The sequence below is a fragment of the Pan paniscus genome, chromosome 19, assembly GCF_029289425.2.
Source record: "Pan paniscus chromosome 19, NHGRI_mPanPan1-v2.0_pri, whole genome shotgun sequence".
Lineage (NCBI taxonomy): Eukaryota > Metazoa > Chordata > Mammalia > Primates > Hominidae > Pan > Pan paniscus.
In genome coordinates this window covers 75,429,225-75,451,132 of record NC_073268.2, presented here as the reverse complement: position 1 = coordinate 75,451,132, position 21,908 = coordinate 75,429,225, and the positions used below count along the sequence as shown (strand labels likewise).

At 41.0% G+C, this 21,908-nt stretch overlaps 1 protein-coding gene and 1 pseudogene across 2 annotated transcripts in view; both read right to left on the bottom strand.

The window, feature by feature from the left end:
- Positions 1-1,470: 1,470 nt before the first annotated feature.
- Positions 1,471-8,597, bottom strand: LOC129394436 (small nuclear ribonucleoprotein G-like; annotated as a pseudogene).
- An 840-nt stretch (positions 8,598-9,437) lies between these two features.
- GDPD1 (glycerophosphodiester phosphodiesterase domain containing 1) overlaps positions 9,438-21,908 on the bottom strand; it is a 55,520-nt gene continuing 43,049 nt past the window's right edge. The window contains exons 7-10 of one of the 2 annotated variants that reach the window (XM_034942593.3): positions 18,679-18,812; positions 14,857-14,916; positions 13,025-13,076; positions 9,438-12,211 (exon numbers count right to left, since the gene is read on the bottom strand). In XM_034942593.3, the coding sequence (XP_034798484.1) occupies positions 12,089-12,211; positions 13,025-13,076; positions 14,857-14,916; positions 18,679-18,812 (369 nt within the window). In that variant the 3' untranslated portion in view covers positions 9,438-12,088. The remainder of the gene's footprint in view (positions 12,212-13,024; positions 13,077-14,856; positions 14,917-18,678; positions 18,813-21,908) is intronic. The other variant, XM_003817364.4, reaches the window with a different exon arrangement.

Here is a 21,908-nt window from a genome sequence, read left to right as displayed (position 1 = left end):
GGTTAACTGAATTCCTTCCTTCAAAGTAGGGTTGAAGTTGTCTAGTCATTTTGTAGAGCCTAAGGTATGCATACCTGGGCTTGGGATGTTTCTCACTTGATCTTAGCCAAAAGGCTGAGAAGTGATGGATAATGTTTCTCAAAATGTGAATTGAATCAGAATGTTTCACATTCCCATTGGAAATCTGTTTCCTTCTCAGTTTTCTCCATCTCAGTAAGTGACCCCACTATTCATCTATCTAGTTGTATAAGCCAAACCAATTCTGAGTGTTGAATGACAAATGTTTAATATTATTTTGTTCTTACCTGGGATTTCTTAATTTCTCAAAAAGGTAGTGGTATAGTTTTCCATCTGTTCCCACAGGCAATGGTTTCAGTTATTCATGGGAATAGTAGCTTGATTCCTATCTCCACAAATGCTATTAATAGTGTTTAAGTAAGGGAACAGTAAGTACATTTGGCATATGGGACTTTTCTGTTTTGTAGCTTTTATTTGGAAAGTTTACTTTCTATAGCATAACATTGCAACTGCCCTTTCTCCCGGCTTTTTACGTTTCTCTCAGCATTGAATGGTGAATGGAAGAAAAATTAGAAAAGTCAGAGTGGGTTGGAAGGTTAAGGAGACCCAACCACATCACTTCTAGCCAGGTGACCCTGTAAATTCCCTTTGAAGGTATCATCTAACTTACAGTTTCATATAAAAAACAGGAAGGTGATAATCTCAACTGCTCTACCAGGTTGTAGTAAGAAACACAGGAATACATGTAAATGTGAAGAAAAATTTAAACTTCACATAAATGTAACATTTACCGTTTTTTAACAATGCCCAAACTTTCAAACTCACTATTCCTCAAATTAATCAGAATTTAAACGTTTGAGGCTGGGTGTGGTGGCTCAGGTCTGTAATCCCAGCACTTTGGGAGGCCGAGGTGGGTGGATCACTTGAGGTCGGGAGTTCAAGACCAGCCTGGCCAACATGGTGAAACCCTGTCTCTACTAAAAATACAAAAATTAGCAGGGCATGGTGGTGCATGCCTGTAATTCCACCTACTCGGGAGGCTGAGGCAGGACAATCACTTGAACCTGGGAGGTGGAGGTTGCAGTGAGCCAAGATCATGCCACTGCACTCCAGCCTCGGTGACAGAGTGAGACTCTGTCTCAAAATAAAGAATTTAAACCTTTGAAAAGTTTATTTCCTCCCCCTAGTGATCTAGATTGTTTGTTATCAATACTCTAAATCTCCAAGTAGGTATCCAAGGAAACAAAGAACTACACAACCTCTTTCTGACAATCCCTGGCTACACTAGATTTCTTCTCTCTCCTAGCCCTTCTGTGGTCAGCTGCAAGTGCTGCCTTTTCCCCTTCCCATCTCTGCCTCCTCTCGCACATAACCAATCTCCAGCTCTCTGCTTTGACCCCCATCCCCACCTGTTATGAACTAAATTGTGCCCTCCACGCCCCCCTCCCCCACCAAATTCATATGTGTAAGCCCTGACCCCCAGTGTGACTGTATTTGAAGACTGGGCCTTCAGCAGGTATTAAGGTTAAGTGAAGTCATAAGGGCGGGCCCTAATCCTATAGGACTGATGTCCTGTAAGAAGAGTAACAGACCACACTAGTTGGCTTTACTACTTTATCCTCTTTCAAGTGCAAATCATCCCAGTCTTTCTTTTTTTTTTTTGAGATGGAGTTTTGCTCTTTTTGGCCAGGCTGGAGTGCAGATGGCACAATCTTGGCTCACTGCAACCTCCACCTTCAGGTTCAAGCAATTCTCCTGCTTCAGGCTCCCGAGTAGCTGGGATTACAGGCCTGCACCACCATGCCTGGCTAATTTTGTATTTTTAGTAGAGATGGGGTTTCACCATTTTGGCCAGGCTGGTCTCGAACTCCTGACCTCAGGTGATCTGCCCGCCTTGGCCTCCCAAAGTGCTGGGATTACAGGCGTGAGCCATGTTGCCTGGCCCATCCCAGTCTTTTATACTTTTCTTCCCATCCTTCCCTGAAGTATGTATAAAAAAGATACCTCTTCCTTCTCTCAGCTCTGGATAACTTAACTAGACCATAAGTACCAAGGGCAGGAAATGTTCAGTATGATTCACAGCTGTAACTCAGGTGCTTGGCAAGGCAGGCATTCAGCGAATCTAAGGATTCGTTGAATAAATTACAAGCCACACAGTCTTGAAACGATCATTGCTCACATGTCCTCTCTCTCCAATATCTCCAATCTCTCCACTAGCTCCTTCTTGTTTTCACACATTTATAAGCCTCCCACATAGAACACAACTCACTTGATACTGCTGCCCTTTCAGATGTCTTGATTTTCTAATTCCTGTGAATAAGTGGCTGATTTTTACTAGCCTCATTTAGTATAATTCAGTCCTCTTGATTCCTTTGCAATCTCATATCAGTTCCATCAACTATAGAGATAAATGAATCATAGTTACAGAGGCCTCCTTTTGAAACAAATGCAGGCCAGGTGCGGTGGCTCATGCCTGTAAACCCAGCACTTTGGGAGGCCAAGGAGTGTGGATTGCTCAGGAGTTTGAGACCAGCCTGGGCAGCATGGCGAAACCTCATCTCTACAAACAATACAAAAATCAGCCAGGCGTCATGGTGCAAGCCTGTAGTCTCAGCTACTCTAAAGGTTGAAGTGGGAGGGTCGCTTAAGCCTAGGAGGTCAAGGCTGTAGTAAGCCATGAGGATGGCACGGCACTCCAGCCTGGGTGACAGAGAGAAACTCTGTCTCAAAAAAAAACAAAAAAACAAACAAACAAAAAACGCAGTTATCCCTTTTCTGGCCCTTAATCTCAGTATTCTCTTTTGGGCATTGATGATAATCACCTTCTTTCTTTCTTTTTTTGAGATGGAATCTTGCTCTGTAGCCCAGGATGGAGTGCAGTCGCACGATCTCAGCTCACTGCAACCTCCTGAGTTCAAGCAATTCTCGTGCCACAGCCTCCCAAGAAGCTGGAATTACAGATGTGCACCACCACACCGGCTAATTTTTTGTATTTTCAGTAGAGACCAGGTTTCACCATGTTGGTCAGGCTGGTCTCGAACTCCTGACCTCAAATGATCCACCCACTTCAGCCTCTCAAAGTGCTGGGATTACAGGCTTGAGCCACCGCGCCCAGCCTACCTTTTCTCTTAAATTCTGTTTTAATAGGGTTGAAAACGTACTCTCCCTTGCTTCTATTTCTCAGACCACAACTTCTCTCCCTTGGGCATATTCCAAACTTGACTTTCTGGGTCATTCTTTTTCCTACTGAACTCTTCCTTCAGCTTTTTCTCTTAATTTCAATGATCAACTCTTTTGTTGATGACTTGTGAAATCACAACTGAGTTGAATGATTTCATCCCCTTATTTTTTTCTGTATTTATATATTTATTTTTTTGAGACAGAGTCTCGCTCTGTTGCCCAGGCTGGAGTGCAGTGGCACAATCTTGGCTCACTGCAAACTCCGCCTCCCGGGTTCAAGCGATTCTCCCACCTCAGCCTCCTAAGTAGCTGGGATTACAGGTACCTACCATCATGCCCGGCTAATTGTATTTTTGTAAAGATGGCATTTCACCACGTTGGCCAGGCTGGTCTCAAACTCCTGACCTCAGGTAATCCACCTGCCTCGGCCTCCCAAATTGCTGGGAATAATGGCGTGAGCCACCGCGCCCAGCCTTCTTACCACAATTTAAAAAAAACACTATTAACATTGGCAGATAGCATTTCAGACCTTTAAGATGAATATTTTTTATTTACACAATACACAATTTTGTGGCTGTTTTCACTTAATATTCTCATATCACTAGATATAGAACATTCATATTTTATAAGGATCTATCATAATTTATTTAACCAGTCCCTTGTTTTGCGATTTTTTTTATTTTTTATTTTATTTTTTGAGACGGAGTCTTGCTCTGTAGCCTAGACTGGATCTCAGCTCACTGCAAGCTCCGCCTCCCAGGTTCACGCCATTCTCCTGCCTCAGCCTCCCGAGTAGCTGGGACTACAGGTGCCCGCCACCACGCCCGGCTAATTTTTTTGTATTTTTAGTAGAGACGGGGTTTCACCGTGTTAGCCAGGATGGTCTTGATCTCCTGACCTGGTGATCCGCCCGTCTCGGCCTCCCAAAGTGCTGGGATTACAGGCGTGAGCCACCAAGCCCGGCCAGACATTTTGTTAAATAAACTTAAAAAAAAAAAAAAAAAGGCAGGGCATGGTGGCGGGTGCCTGTAGTCCCAGCTACTCGGGAGGCTGAGGCAGAGCTTGCAGTGAGCCGAGATCCAGCCTGGGCAACAGAGCAAGACTCCTTCTCAAAAAAAAAAAAAAAGTCTAATGTGAAAATGTACATGACCTAATTTTTACATCATAGTAAAACAGGCCCTATAGAGAGAGGGCATAGGTTTCTCTGCTGAGCAGCCATTATTTTTACTCATTCCAAGGCTTCTAACATGACGATACTATTTCCTCATATTACGTCCATTCCAATATTGTTCTGTTGCCTACTAGTCGCCATCTCCACACATTCATCTATCACAAGATTCATAAAGGGATCAAATCTTCACAATATGTCTGCCATCATTTAATTTCAACGATAATTTCTTGTTCATAAATTTTTTCAACTGGGGAGGATGAGCTTTGCTCATGGTGTCTGCTCTGTGGGCTCACAGATGCCTTGGAATGGAATGCACGGCCTCCCTCACTGTTTCGTTGCTGTTTTGTTTTTTTTTTTGAGACAGAGCCTCGCTGTGTCGCCCAGGCTGGAGTGCAGTGGTGCAATCTCGGTTCACTGCAACTTCCACCTCTCAGGTTCAAGCGATTCTCCTGTCTCAGCCTCCCAAGTAGCTGGGACTACAGGAGCCTGCCACCACGCCCAGCTGATTTTTTTTTTTTTTTTGTATTTTTAGTAGAGACGGGGTTTCACTATGTTGGCCAGGCTGGTCTTTTAACTCCTGACCTCATGATCTGCCCACCTTGGCCTCCCAAAGTGCTGGGATTACAGGCATGAGCCACCACGCCCGGCCTCCCTCACTGTTTTTTGTTTTGTTTTGTTTGAGATGAAGTCTAATTCTGTCAGCCAGGCTGGAGTGCACTGGTGTGATCTTGGCTCACTGCAACCTCCGCCTCCCGGGAGGTTCAAGTGATTCTGGTGCCTCAGCCTCCCAAGGAGCTGCGACTACAGGCCCGCACCACCACACCCATCTACTTTTTTTTGTATTTTTAGTAGAGATGGGGTTTTGCCATGTTAGCTGGTCTGGAACTCCTGGCCTCAAGTGATCCGCCCGCCTTGGCCTCCCCAAGTGCTGGGATTACAGGTGTGACCCACCATGCCTGGCCTAACCAGTCCTTTAATGTTGTATATTTAGGTTGTTTCCAATTTTTCACTCTGCATATGTATCTTTGGACACTCATCCTATTTTTTTCTTGGAATATTATTCCTAGCACTGGAATTTCTGATGAAAGGATGTATTTGAAGGTACTGTCAAATTTATCCTAGAAGTGTTCTGCCAAGGCCAAGTGTTGTAGCTCACACCTATATTCCCAACACTTCGTGAGGCTGAGGTGGGCAGATGGCTTGAGCCCAGGAGTTTAAGACCAGCCTGGGCAACATAGCAAAACCCTGTCTCTACAAAAAAATACAAAAATTAGCTGGCGTGGTGGTACATACCTGTAGTCCCAGCTACTCAGGGGTCTGCGGTGGAAGGATTGTTTGATTCCAGGAGGCACAGGTTGCAGTGAGCTGTGATCATGCCACTGCACTTCAGTCTGCAACAGAGCAAGACTTTGTCTTAAAAAAAAAAAAGCAGGGGAGGAGGGGTGGGCTCTGTCAATTTATATTCCTACCAACAGTTTATGAGTGCTTGTTCTCCTGTGCCTCTCACCAACACTTTCATTCTTGCTTACCTGAGAGTCGGGAATTAGTATCATATTCAATATCATTTCATTTTGTAAGTCTTTTATTATGAGGGAAGTTAAACATTTTTCATGTCTCTTGGCCATTTACACTTGTGAATTAGCTGTTCGTATCCTATGCCTGTCTCTCACCCCTCCTTCCCCACCTATTGGTTGTTCTTGAGAAGTTTCTGACCAGAAAAAAATGATCATAAACCATTAAGGGAACTGACTGAATTTTTAAAAGGCTTTGAGTGAGTTATCAGGGAAGGAAGGGAGGGAAGAAGAAAGAGAGGAAGAGGAGGGGAGAGAGGGAGGTTCTATTAAAGTCCGGGGGGAAGAATCTTAGATCAAAGAATGCAAAAAAGGTTTTTGCAGATAATTCCTATTTCAAATCAATTTTATGTTGAACTCATATATGAAACAGAAAAAAGTGGAGCAGCTCTCATCAAAGTGGGAATGGGTAACCTGCTACACCTGCTCAGCCTCCTCTTGCCCAGGAGAGGCTGTCCAGGACCTGCCTTGTTATCTTAGGACTTTAAAAAACTAAATTTAAAAACTACTCAACAAACCAGAATAATGTATTCTTTTCATAAATAATGCGATGAGTTAAAATTATGCCTGTTTTGGCTGGGCGCGGTGATTCACGCCTGTAATCCCAGCACTTTGGGAGGTCAAGGTGGGTGCATCACTTGAGGTCAAGAGTTCAAGACCACTGTGGCCACATGGTGAAAGTGCATCTCCACTAAAAGTACAAAAATTAGCTGGGTGTGGTGGCATGTGCCTGTAGTCCCAGCTACTTGGGAGGCTGAAGCAAGAGAATCGCTTGAACCCGAGAGCAGAGGTTGCAGTGAGCCAAGATTGCACCATTGCACTCCAGCCTGGGAGACAGAGTAAGACTCCATCTCAAAAAAAAAAAAAAAATTATGTCTGTTTTAATAGAGCTCTCTACTTTTGAAAGAAAAAGGCATAAATGAATGAGATCATTTGTTATGTTGTATGTTATTATTCAGTCTCACTAGGCATTCACGAACTAGGCATCTGGTGGCATGGTACTATTCAAATTGCAAGTAGTATACTGAGAAGCAACTAATATCACCTCTAAAGAGCTAACTTTGCAAATTCATACCTATGAAGTACAGGAAATGCCTAAATCTATTCCTCCAGATTTAGCCTTTCATCCAAGGGCGAATATATCTAAAGCATAGCCACTCAAACTTCTTTTTGCCCTTTCAAACTCAAGTGCGCCCACATTCATCATCTTTACCACCACATTGTTTCTCCTCTCCAGGTTCCCCATTTTTTTGCAGCTTTGTAACTTTCCCTTCTTCTTTTAAGCTTATCCAGTCGCCAGCTCTTATTATTTTTTCCCTTTTTTAACTTTCATTTATTGAGACAGAATTTCACTCTTGTTGCCCAGCTGGAGTGCAATGGCATGGTCTCAGCTCACTGCAACCTCCACTTCCCGGGTTCAAGTGATTGTCCTGCCTCAGCCTCCAGAGTAGCTGGGATTACAGACACCCACCACCACATCCTGATAATTTTTGTATTTTTAGTACAGACAGGGTTTCACCATGTTACTCAACCTGGTCTCAAACTCCTGACCTCAGGTGATCCACCCTCCTCGGCCTCCCAAAGTGCTGGGATTACAGGCGTGAGCCACAGCACCTGGCCTAATTTTTCCTTTACAGAGACACATAGATTCATTGTTTCCCTACTTATAGTACCATTACTTCCTTTTTTTTTTTTTTTATTTGAGATGGAGTCTCGCTCTGTCGCCCAGGCTGCAGTACAGTGGCACAATCTTGGCTCACTGCAACCTCTGCCTCCCGGGTTCAAGTGATTCTCCTGCCTCAGCCTCCCAAGTAGCTGGGACTACAGGCACATGTTACCACGCCCAGCTAATTTTTTGTATTTTTAGTAGAGAAGGGGTTTCACCTTGTTAGCCAGGATGGTCTTGAATCTTCTGACTTCGTGATCTGCCCGCCTCAGCCTCCCAAAGTGCTGGGATTACAGGCATGAGCCACTGCACCCGGCCTCTTTTTTCTTTTTTATTTTGAGATGGAGTCTCACTCTGTTGGCCAGGGTGGAGTGCAGCAGTGCCATCTCAGCTCACTGCAGCTTCCGCCTCCTGGATTCAGGCAATTCTTCTGCCTCAATTCTCATGTAATCCCGAGTAGTTGGGATTACAGGTGTGCACCACCACACCTGGCTAATTTTTTTGTTTTTTTTTGTTTGTTTGTTTGTTTGTTTGTTTGTTTGTTTTTAGTAGAGATGGGGTTTTGCCATGTTGGCCAGGCTGGTCTCGAACTCCTGGCCTCAAGTGATCTCCCTGCCTCAGCCTCCCAAAGTGCTGGGATTACAGACGTGAGCCACTGTACCTGGCCACCAAATTTTTATGCCATCTAATGGCAATTTAGATTTGTATTAATCTGTTTAGACTTCTGACCTGGTTTCTGGACAGTTCTCTGCTCTAGGCTTGTATCTTTCTTTCAGATTATAGGATGATCAACTTTCCAAACATTAATTTTTCAACACTACCTAAATGAGGCACAGAAAATGTCTTCGTATGCTCCGAGCATTTTGATTTCCTCTCTGACGCTTGCATCTGACTTCTTTAGTTCTGCTTTTGTTTTGAGGCCTGGTTGCAGACTGTTTTTCACATTTTTCTTTTGTGACTGAAATCATTATGTCATATTATTGCCTAGCAGTTTTGGTTCTTGTTTCCATTGTCTCAAGTTTAGCCATCTACTTGAGCTATATGACTTTCAGTTTAGAACAAACTCTTCAGCCTGGCATTCATGGCCACCCTTAACTTGTCATTCTTATCTATTGCAGAATCTCTTCTGATTTTTTTTTTCCAATGGATTCTTTCTGGGGTCACCATGTTGCATAACTCTAGGCAAAATCATTCAGGCTGTGTTATATATTAATGGTTTCCCATACTGGAGCATACTATGATTTATTATTTATGTTCTGTTTTCTCAACCCATCACAGCCATCCTTTCTTCACAGTGTGGCTATGAGATGACTCCCTGTAGTCCCTCCCCACTCCTCAATTTCTAGAACTGAAATGAGAGCTTTAAGAAATTCTGAGGCCGGGCGCAGTGGCTCGTGCCTGTAATCCTAGCACTTTGGGAGGCCAAGTTGGGCAGATTGCTTGAGCCATGGGCAACATGGAGCAACCCTGTCTCTACAAAAAAATACAAAAATTAGCAGGGTGTGGTGGTGTACTCCTGTAGTGGCAGCTACTCAGGAGGCTGAGGTAGGAGTATCACTGGAGCCAGGGAGGTTGGGGCTACAGTGAGTGGAGACTGAGCCACTGCACTCCAGCCTGGGTGGCAGAGCAAGACCCTGTCTCAAAAAACAAACAAACAAACAAAAAACTTGATGCCCCTATCAAAAAGCAGAATTCAGATGTTAACTGAATGATGACCAACTTCCTTGTTAGAAAATACTATGTTTTTATTAAGAAAATTAAAGTCACCTTGACTATAAAATCACCAAACTTTTGAAACATTATTTTCTAAACATCTTTACCTTGTTGGGTACTTTTTCTTCTACTGGTTTACATAAAATATAAGCTGGCCCTTTAATATGATCTGTTCTGAATCATAACAAAGCAAAATTTAGAAAGGAGAAATAACAAAAAGAATTCTATCAAAGATGATCAAAATGATCCCTAGCAACTATAACCATAAGTTACAATAAGTGAAATTGAAAATGACTGATTCAGTGGATTACCCGCCCAAGTTATTTGTTCAAATGCCAAGAAGTAACTTTCTTACCATAAAAGTGTTTCCATATTTTCTTTTCTTTACTAGAGAGAAATCTCAGGTGCATTTATTATTCATATGATTAAAGCATCACCTCATTAAATTCTGCAAAAAAATCTATAAATTATATTTGGAATTAAAACTGAAAAAAAATGAAGAATGCTTACTTTGTTCTTGGAAAACTTTATTTCAGTTTAAACAACAAAGCAAATGATATTTATGTCATCCAGGGACAGATGGGAGAGTACAGTCATTCTTCATAGCTGTTTCATTGACAAACTCCAAATGAGAGATGTAATCTAGGTAAAAGACACTTATTATTCCAGATTACATTTACCTCACAATCTGAGATCATGAAAATTAGTCAAATATATTAGAAACAGATGTACACGAAGTCACCTCAGATAAACTGAGAAAGTGATGTCTAATGCTTTGGAAAATTCTGTTTCTACTTAATACTCAGATTAATGAGTTTTAAAGAACTCATTAATAAGTTTTAAATAACTCAGGAACATCTTTATGGGGGTTCATAAATGTTAGGAACAATGATATGCACTTTCATCAGTTTAATTATTAGGATTCAAGATGGTATTTAAAATCTAGATGTAGGCTCAGTTAGTCAATGCCAAAAATGGAAATCTTATATTTTTTTAGAGGAAACACAAAAATATGACTATTTGGATCTTGTCTTAATTTACAACTGATAAGTTCCTTTTTAATGCTTAAAAAAATGGACATGGTAGAATTGCTACACACCTGAAAAAGGTCTCAAATAGAATGTTCCATTAACAACAACTCAGAAATCTAATTCACTCTACAGATTTTATTTCTGATCAACTAATCAACTTTTATTTTCTTGAGCCTGGCTGCTGCTGATTATGTATAACTTGCCAAATAACTACACATCACTGATTTCCAAGCTTTTTTCCATTTTATTTTTCCCCTTTAACTAAGGTGCACCTAGAAATAACAAGACACTACCAAATAGCTGCAATGGCCTTCAAAATTTCTTTTACTGGCCGGGTGCAGTGGTTCAAACCTGTAATCCCAGCACTTTGAGAGGCCGAGGTGGGTGGATCACCTGAGGTCAGGAGTTCGAGACCAGTCTGGCCAACGTGGCAAAACCCTGTCTCTACTAAAAATACAAAAATTAGCTGGGCATGGTAGCAGGCACCTGTAATCCCAGGTACTCGGGAGGCAGAGGCAGAAGAATTGCTGGAACCTGGGAGGCAGAGGTTGCAGTGAGCCAAGATCGCACCACTGCACTCCGGCCTCGGCGACAGAGCAAGACTACATGTCAAAAAAAAAAAAAAAAAAAAAAAAAAAAAAAAAAAAAAAAACTTTTACTAATTGATTGTATTCCAGTGAAGACTAATGCCAATTTTTTTCTTTTTTTTCTTTTCTTTCTTTTTTTTTTTTTTGAGACGGAGTCTTGCTCTGTCGCCCAGGCTGGAGTGCAGTGGCGCGATCTCGGCTCACTGCAAGCTCCGCCTCCCGGGTTCACGCCATTCTCCTGACTCAGCCTCCCGAGTAGCTGGGACTAAGGTGCCCACCACCACGCCCAGCTAATTTTTTGTATTTTTAGTAGAGATGGGGTTTCACCATGTTAGCCAGGATGGTCTCGATCTCCTGACCTTGTGATCCGCCCGCCTCGGCCTCCCAATTTTTTTTTTTTTTTTTTTTTTTTTGAGACAGAGTCTCACTCTGTCTCCCAGGCTGGAGTGCAGTGGTGCTATCTTGGCTCACTACAGCCTCTGCCTCCCGGGTTCAAGCAATTCTCGTGCCTCAGCCTTAAGAGCTGCTGGGATGACAGACGTGTACCACCACGCATGGTTAATTTTTGTATTTTTGGTAGAGATGGGGTTTTGCCATGTTGGCCAGGCTGGTCTTTAACTCCTGACTTCAGATGATCTGCCTGTCTCAGCCTCCCAAAGTGCTGGGATTACAGGCATGAGCCACCATACTCAGCCCATGCCAAATGTATCCAATAGTCTTTGATTCCAGAATTACTTATGATAGAACACTACATCATCTACAGAAATCTTGATCAATAACCTAGATAACCTAGTTTCTAGGTTATTGATCAAGATTTCTGTAGATGATGTAGTATGTACATATCTGTGTATGTTATTAATCAAGATTTCTGTATAAGATCTAGAAACAAAAATGCACGTTAAGAAATTAAAACTTACATCTCATAACCAATTATCTTTCTAAACAATTTACAAACATAAAATATACAATATTATTTAAAATAAATATACATACAATATATAGTTTCTACATTCTCATACAGGCTTAAAAATGAGGTAATAAAAACTGATTAAACCTTTTACCATTCTGGAAATGGCTTAGGGAAATGATCATGAAATATTTTTTTCTTAGGTCTTCATTTTTTCCTTCAATACTTCTAAGTACCTCCTTTTCTATGCTGAAAAGTTATGTAAAAAATCCCTAAGCTTTGTTGGATAGTCTGTCATCACCCCAGTTGCTCCCAAATCAAAAGCTCTTTTGTATTCTTGTTCTTCATTTAATACCCAAATATACACCTGAAAATTAGAAGTGTGAGAAGTATGAGAAGAAATGTTAAAATAGAAAATTATTTTTATAACAGTATTTATCCACTACAGTCTTGGTACATTTAGAAATAACCTTTTAAAGCTATCATTTAAATAAATCATTAGATCCTTTTTTAAAATTCCACTTTGTTCCTTACAGGAATGAGGAGTGTTAAAAAAAAATTCATGGTGCTTGTTAAATATACAGTCTCCTGGCTGAGCGCGGTGGCTCACGCCTGTAATTCCAGCACTTTGGGAGGCCAAGGCAGGGGATACCTGAGGTCAGGAGTTCGAGATCAGCCTGGCCAACATGGCAAAACCCAGTCTCTACTAAAAATACAAAAATTAGCCAGGTGTGGTGATGCATGCCTATAATCCCAGCTACTTAGGAGGCTGAGGCATGAGAATTGCTTGAACCTGGGAGGTGGAGGTTGCAGTGAGTCAAGACTACACCACTGCACTCCAGCCTGGGTGACAGAGTGAGACTCCATCTCAAAAAAAAAAAAAGAAAAAAGGAAAAAAAGAAATATACATACATATATTTATATATATACACACACACACAAACACTGTCCCACCCCTCTGGCATCAGCTATTCTGTACATAAGAGGAATCTAGATCCAGAAATGCCAATGCTTTATTGCTAAGTGTAAGGAAGAGCTTAAGGTCCTCATTTGTGGATCAGTAAAGCAGCAGCATCAGAGTCAAGGGCCAAACTAAGTCAGTTAAAAGTTCTTGCCCTTTATATTTGTGTTAAACTGGTGAGCTATGCTGCTTCCAAAATGCATCATTCCAGAAACTTACTTGAATGCCTCGAGCAGTTAGGTGGTCAAACAAAGCTTTCCTCATTAGTAAGCTAGAAAAGAAAAAGCAAAACTGATTTAGGAATTTAGTCCTTAGTCCTAATTTAGTCAATTTAGAGTTTAGTAATTCCAGTTTAATTTAATCCCAATGCTTCAGCAATAAAAGAAATGGTCTCAAGTAATAATAGCTGTTGTGAATTAATTTATGTCTTAATTGCTGGATCTCCTTTCACTGCAGGCTGCTGGTTGGTGGACAACCAGAACCTCCTTTCTACTTCTTGCTGCTACCAGATTCGTAGGAGACCCATTCTTGTTGGCACAGCTCAATGGAAAAGAGGCTGCCTCATTTTCACTGCTGAAGAAGGAGAAAGAGCTGGCTTTCCTTTCTTACTATTAATGTGTGTTCCTAACTTTCCAAGTTAAAATAAGTCAACAAATGCAGGTCAATTTCTATAACATCATAGTTCATTACACAATGGATTAGTCTTTTGTAAGCTATGTTAGAAGCATTATGTCCATTAATTACACTATCCTATGTCTAGGGAAAAAATATTTTTTTGTTCCAAGTAACTCACTGATAAGTGAACTTTCAAAATACAAACCTCTTGAGCAAGATAGGAATTCATTGCACTGGAAAGACATTATTTCTATTCTGTTATGTCTATTAGAATGATTAAATAACAGAAACTAGAAATCATGTGCTTTTAACACCAATTAACAATGCATCTTGTCAGTTAATAGGGTTGAAAAAAGAAAAAAAATGCATCCTGGTTTTACTTGAGTACAAAAAAAAAGGCATCCTTGAAAACTAGAGCTTAAATCAAGAATAAAGCAAAAAAGAATAAACACTGACAGAGAGAAAAGATAAAATTAATTGTTTAAGACTCCTTGAAAAAGGCGTTAAGGCTGGGCGCGGTGGCTCACACCTGTAATCCCAGCACTTTGGGAGGCTGAGGTGGGCAGATCACATGAGGCCAGGAGTTCGAGATCAACCTGGCCAACATGATGAAACCTCATCTCTACTAAAAAATACAAAAGCTAACCAGGCATGGTGGGAGGCACCTATAGTTCCAGCTACTCGGGAGGCTGAGGCAGAAGAATCACTTGAACCCAGGAAGCAGTGAGCCGAGATCACACCACTGCACTCCAGCCTGGGCGACAGAGAAAGACTCCATCTCGAAAAATGAATAAATAAATAAATAAAATAAAATAAAATAAAATAAGAAAAAAAGGTGTTAAATAATAAAAAGTTGTGATTTGGGACTATTAAAATATTTAAGCATTCAAGGTTCCATCTTAAAGCAAAATATAGTACAATTATTTAGTGATTTTTACTAAAATTAAACTCATCATGTCTAAATTAAGGCATTTTCTTTAAAGTTGATATCCACTCTATAGGTGGGATTTCCTTTCTGCTGTTAAGTCTTGGTGCAGAGCAGATTTTTCTGAGAAATGTGCTGTAGGCAACATACACTTTTATATATACTGTGTTGCTACACTTCTTTTCACCAGCAAGTAAGCTAAAGGGAATGGTTATTTAACCTAGTTCTGCTACTAACTAGCTAGATAACCCCAAGTAAATAATTTAACTGGGTATATGGGGGCTCAGTTTTCTCATGAAGTTGGATGACATTATCTCTCAAGATTCTTCCTAAGGTTTTGTGATTAGTAATTAAGATATTTCTAAATGATTCATACACATTTTACATAGCAGGTGCTCAATTTGTCCTTGTTACAAATTACATGTGGAAAGCTTGCACTACATTTTAAGGGTAGTATTTAATAAATATAGCTGAAGCAATAACTTGCATATTAAGAAATTAAAATTCTTACAGATCAGAAAGCCAGATGAGAAACTTTTGACTTCTGGACATGGTGTGTGGTTCTTTTAGCCTAGGGTAAAATAAAGTTTGAATTACAAATTAGAAACACAGAAATATATCAGTGTGATAAAATGAAACAAATTCAAAAATGAAAACAGTGCCTTGTACTTTGTATATTCTCAAAAAATATTTGTAAAAAGGACAAAAATAAAATAAAGGCCAGTTGGGTTCTGTTTGCACTGGTCTCAAGCTAACTTTTTGCCATCCCTATTCAAAAGTAATAAATAAATAAATAAATAAATAAATAAATAAATAAATAAATATTGTCTTTCCAGAGACCCTGGTGCCCTAGGCTCATATCTCGTTTCTTTTTTGGTGAAATCTTTCTCCTGCTTTGTCTCCTACAATTTAGTATGTGGCAAATGTAAACATACAACGGAACTGTATTATAGATCAAAGTGAGCAGTTTACCACGTGTTTTCCTTTCCTTTAAAATATCTGTAGGCCAGGCATGGTGGCTCATGTCTGTAATCCCAGCACTTTGGGAGGCTGAGGCTGGTGCATCACCTGAGTTCAGAAGTTCCAGACCAGCCTGGCCAACATGGTGAAACCCCGTCTCTACTAAAAACATAAAAATTAGCCTGGCATGGTGGCGCACACCTGTAATCACAGCTACTCAGGAGCCGGAGACAGGAGAACTGCTTGAACCCAGGAGGCAGAGGTTGCAGTGAGCCAAGACTGCGCCACTGCACTCCAGCCTGGGTGACAAAGTGAAACTCTGTCTCAAAAAAAAAAAAAAAGTACAAAATAAAGTACAAGTCCTTTTTTCCCTAACTCCGGCCCCAGTGGAAAGTCCTGGTTGCAATTTCAGGAATATTAGGGATTTAGTAGCTCAAATACTGATTACCTCATTAAACAATCACTATATTGTCTTAGAAAATATCCATTGTGTTCTATAGAAGTATTAAAACACACAAAAGATATCCTACTTGTGTCTTAATCCATAATCACTTTTTAGAGAAAATATTAATTCTATGGAGTTTGTTCTTATGTCTGTATTTCAACAATATTTGCTTCTAAAAGGAACATATGAAGATAAATATAGAGCAAACAGTCCACTCCAGGCCAGAGGAAAGCTAAGTACTTTAGGAATAAATGTTTTATTTATTTATTTATTGGCAGAGTCTTGCTCTGTCACCCAGGCTGGAGTGCAATGGTGCTATCTCGGCTCACTGCAACCCCCACCTTCTGGGTTCAAGCGATTCTCTTGCCTCAGCCTCCTGAGTAGCTGGGATTACAGATGTGCGCCACCATGCCCAGCTAATTTTGTATTTTTAGTAGAGATGGAGTTTCACCATGTTGGCCAGGCTGGTATGGAACTCCCGACCTCAGGTGATCCGCCTGCCTCTGCCTCCCAAAGTGCTGAGATTACAGGCAGGAGCCCCTGGCCCAGCCAGGAATAAATGTTTAGGGATCATTTTAATCTAGCAAATAAAATAGGGTGTTTTTTTTTTTTTTTTTTTTTTGGGTAGACAAGAAGCATTTTCTATTGTTTTGTCTGAGAAACAGCTACAAAGATGTTCATAAATATAATTTAGGAACAAATAAAATAAACATGTTTATCACTAAGATACTGAAATTGGAAAACAAGCATGAAATAGAAGTTGAGCACAAAAGTACTGACTAAATTGTTTTTCTTTTCTTTTCTTTTCTGAGACAGAGTCTTGCTCTGTCGCCCAGGCTAGAGTGCAGCCATCTCGACTCACTGCAACCTCCACCTCTGGGGTTCAAGCGACTCTCTTGCCTCAGCCTCCCGAGTAACTGAGATTACAGGTGTCTGCCACTGTGCCCGGCTAATTTTTGTATTTTTAGTAGAGACGGGGTTTCACCATGTTGGCTAGGCTGGTCTTGAACTCCTGACTTTGTGATCCACCCGCCTCAGCCTCCCACAGTGCTGGGATTACAGGCATGAGCCACCACGCCCGGCCAATTGTTTTTCTTTCTTATTTTTTTTTTTTGAGAAGGAGTCTCGCTCTGTCACTCAGGCTGGAGTGCAGTAGCGCAATCTTGGCTCACCGCAACTTCTGCCCCCCGGGTTCAGGCGAGCCTGGCTAATTTTTGTATTTTCAGTAGAGATGGGGTTTCACCATGTTGGCCAGGCTGGTCTCAAACTCCTGACCTCGTGATCCTCCTGCCTCGGCCTCCCAAAATGTTGGGATTACAGGCGTGAGCCACTGCACCTGGCCTGCTTTTCTTAGCAATATTGTCTGATGACTGCTACACTAACGTTCAGCTTTATTTTTTTCCCCTAAGTCATTACCTTTATTGAGACATGCTATAAAAGAGGAAAGCTCTTCAGCTTGATTTTTTAAAGTTCTGTTGGATATGAAAAGTGTTTTCTTTTCTTTTCTTTTCTTTTTTGAGACAGAGTCTCGCTCTGTCGCCCAGGCTGGAGTGCAGTGGTGCAATCTCCGCTCACTGCAAGCTCCGCCTCCCGGGCTCACGCCATTCTCCTGCCTCAGCCTCCGGAGTAGCTGGGACTACAGGCGCCCGCCACCACGCCCGGAGAATTTTTTTTTGTATTTTTAGTGGAGACGGGGTTTCACCGTGTTAGCCAGGATGGTCTCGATATCCTGACCTCGTGATCCACCCGCCTTGGCCTCCCAAAGTGCTGGGATTACAGGCGTGAGCCACCGCGCCCGACCATGAAAAGTGTTTTCATGCAAATAAAATCACATTTAAATCATCTCCCCAACGATTCCAAATTCCTTTGTCATAATTCAGTTATGAATCTACAGCTAGAAATCACATTCTACATGTGTAGAATTTTGAGATGAAGCTATCATTCTTTATAATAACAAAGATAACAATAAAAGCTATCACTTTTGAGTGCTTAGTATTTGTCAGGCAATCTAAGTGTTTTTATGTACCTATGTATTTTTACAATCTATGTATTTTTATCTTGCTAGTAAATTAGCAAGTGAAATGCAAGGCTTTTCTAGTAGTGGAATTACGTAAATATAAAAGGATCCTGGCTGGGCAAGGCGGGTCACGCCTATAATCCCAGCACTTTGGGAGGAGGTAGGTGGATCATCTGAGGTAAGGAGTTGGAGACCAGCCTGACCAACATGGTGAAGCCCCATCTCTACTAAAACTACAAAAATTAGCCAGGCAAGGTGGTGGGCGCCTATAATCCCAGCTACTCGGGAGGCTGAGGCAGGAGAATCACTTGAACCCGGGAGGCGGAGGTTGCAGTGAGTCGAAATCACACCTTTGCACTCCAGCCTAGGCCACAACGGCAAAACTCCATCTCAAAAAAAAAAAAAAAAAAAAAAAAAAAACACTAAAAAAACAGTATCCTATATAAACTAACTATACCCTTTTATTTTCCTATCTCCAGAGGTTTTTATGGTGGTGGTGGTTTTTTCTTCCTAAATGTATTACAGTAATACCATTGTTTAATTTGGAGTTTAATGGAATTTGAGCTGGGTAAAGCTGTCAATGAAGTAGAAAGCAATAAGGGAAAGTGGAGGGCAACTGCTATTTGATGTGAGAATAAAATAATTATTTACCTTCTGTAATTAAATTAAATTCCTTTTATCTGATTTCTGACTATACAGGCACAGAAAATCATAATCTGAGATGGGTCCTGATTATTTGTTTTAGAGAATGTGTCTTAATTATATAAAAATGCATAATATAGGTCAGGTAATAGAACATGGAAATCACTACAGAAATCTCTTCTTCATCATTGATACTGATATTAGTGAGCTTTTATCTTAGTCTTTCTGTAATTGATAATTGATTTTAAAATAAAAGGGCAACCACTTACTTCAGTATAATAGACGGCATTGGGATTTCAAAAAACTGTTCTCGAATGGGCACAAAGGGCAAGAGGCCAGTGAAGAAAAGGCCAAGAATGAGCAGGACACGTTGTAGACTGAAGAGTATAGGAATATCTGAATTCTAAAAGACACAAGCAATATTACATGTTATTTTTACAACTGCTCAAATAAAGAGGATTACTTCACAACTCTCAGTATTTCCCAAGACAATGTGTTGAAATCTATTACAAACATTCCTGGGATTATGAATATTCATTTGCAAATAACACCACACTTAATAGTGGCTAGTCCTTGATAAATGGGTCAGGATTGATCCTGGAGCCTCATAGTGTAATGATGTTACTAAAATTTCTCTATTACCATCTCTGCTTTTGCAATACCACTTCTGTGTTGGTTACAGTACTTACAGCTAAAGACTAAACATGTCAGAATCCAATGGAACAAAATGAAAAGATGAATATATGGAATATTCAGTAACTTTACTCCTGTTTAAAAAATATGTAGCTTTATAGCTCTATATATGAGTATATATAGATACATATCAATACTGTTGCAAATGTGTCATCTTTTAGCTATGTTATGAATCAAATATAAAATATAAATAGGATTTTGTAAACTAATCCAAGAATCTAACCACCATTTTAAGTTTCTATTGGAAAATATGCTCAATATCCCAAAACTTTAAAAATACAAGATAGACATACATATATATATAATTTTAATTGTGCTAAAATACACATAACACAAAATTTAAGATTTTTTTTTTTTTTTTTGAGACGGAGTCTCACTCTGTCACCCAGGTTGGAGTGCAGTGGCACAATATCGGCTCACTGAAACCTCTGCCTCCTGAGTTCAAGCAATTCTCCTGCCTCAGCCCCCCAAGTAGCTAAGATTACAGGCACACACCACCATGCCCAGCTAATTTTTTGTATTTTTAGTAGAGATGTGGTTTCACCATGTTGGCCAGGCTGGTCTCAAACTCCTGACCTCAGATGATCTGCCCACCTTGGCCTCCCAAAGTGTTGGGATTACAAGTGTGAGCCACCTCACCAGCCAAATTTAAGATCTTAATCATTTTTAAAATTTATTTTCTCACCACCCCCACCCCCCGCCACCCAGCAAAATTGAATGTCAATCATTTTTAAATGTACAGTTTGGTGGTTTTAAGTATATTCACACTGTTGTGCAACCAAAGTCCAGAAGTCTTTTCATTTTGCAAAAGTGAAAACAACTCTATGCCTTTTTTTTTTTTTTTGAGATAAGGTCTCACTGTCACCCAGGCTGGAGTGCAGTGGCACAACCAAAGCTCACTGCATCCTCGACCCTGGCTCAGGCAATACTCCCACCTCAGCCTCCTGAGTTATAATAGATGGGACTACAGGTGTGTGCCACCATGCCCAGCTACTTTTTTTGGTATTTTTTGTAGATATGAGGTTTCACCAGGTCACCCAGGCTGGTCTCGAACTCCTGGGCTCAAGCAATCCACCTGCCTCAGCCTCTCAAAGGGCTGGGAATACAGGTGTGAGCCACCTTGCCTGGCCAACTTTATACCATTAAATAACAAATCTCCATTCCCTCTCTCCTTGCCCTCCTATGTGTACTATATATAGATATATATATATTAGACAGGGTCTCGTTGTCACCCAGGCTAGAGTACAGTGGCTGGCTCATGGCTCATTGAAGCCTAGATCTCCCAGGCTCAAGTGATCCCACACCTCAGCCTCCCACACAGCTGAGACTACAGACATGCACCACCATGCCGAGCTAATTTTTAAAAAATTTTTTGTAGAGACAGAATCTCATTATATTGCCTAGGCTGGTCTTGAACTCCTGGGCACAAGCATTTCTCCTACCTCAGCCTCCCAAAGTGCTGGAATGACAAGCGTGAGCTACCATGCCAGGCCCTGCTATATTTACTGGAAAAAAAAAATTATGCTTACAGTGAACTTTTAATAAAAACATAATATATTTTTTTAAAAATCACATAAAAATAATTTATTTTAAATAGTTCTAGGCTGGGCGCGGTTGCTCACGCCTGTAATCCCAGCACTTTGGGAGGCCAAGGCGGGTGGATCACTTGAAGTCATGACTTCGAGACCAGCCTGGCCAACATGGTGAAACCCTGCCTCTACTAAAAATACAAAAATTAGCCGGGCGTGGTGGCGTACAACTGTAACCCCAGTTACTCGGGAGGCTGAGGCAGGAGAATCTCTTGAACCCGGGAGGTGGAGCTTGCAGTGAGCCGAGATTGAGCCACTGCACTACAGCCTAGGTGACAGAGTGAGACTCTGTCTCAAATTAAAAAATTATATAAATAAATAAATAGTTCTAAATTATCTACTTTTTTATTTTTTTAAAAAATAGAGTAAATAAGTTTGAGAATTTATTTTGCCCCTTTGTTTACATGGTGCTTTGTAATGTTCTTGGCTTACTTACATACAGGTGTTTCAGCTGTAACAAAATATACAAGTCACTGCAAAATCTTGAGTTCTGCAAAATCATACACTAAGGATAACAGAGCTTATGGGAAAACAGGGTTAGGGGCTGACCCTCAAAACTTACAGCCAGGTGCGGTGACTCACACTTGTAATCCCAGCACTTTGGGAGGCCAAGACAGGTGGATCACTTGAGGTCAGGAGTTCGAGACCAGTCTGGCCAACATGATGAAACTCTCTCTACTAAGAATACAAAAATTAGCCAGGCGTGATGGAAGGCACCTGTAATCCCAGCTAGTCTGGAGGCTGAGGCAGGAGAATTGCTTGAACCTGGGAGGTGGAGGTTGCAGTGAGCTGAGATCGTGCCACTGCACCCCAGTGTGGGCAAGAGTGAGACTCTGTCTCAAAAAAAAAAAACTTGGCTGGGCACAGTGGCTCATGCCTGTAATCCCGACACTTTGGGAGGCCGAGGCGGGTGGATCATCTGAGGTCAGGAATTCAAGACCAGCCTGACCAACATGGAGAAACCCCGTCTCTACTAAAAAATACAAAAATTAGCCGGGCATGGTGACGTGTGCCTGTAATCCCAGCTACTCAGGAGGCTGAGACAGGAGAATTGCTTGAACCCAGCAGGCGGAGGTTGCGGTGAGCCAAGATTGCACCACTGCACTCCAGCCTGGGTGACAGAGTGACATTCTGTCTCAAAACATAAAATAAAATAAAATTAAATTAAAAATACTTACGCAACTTTGGAACCAGAGCACTAAAAGAAAGAACCACTG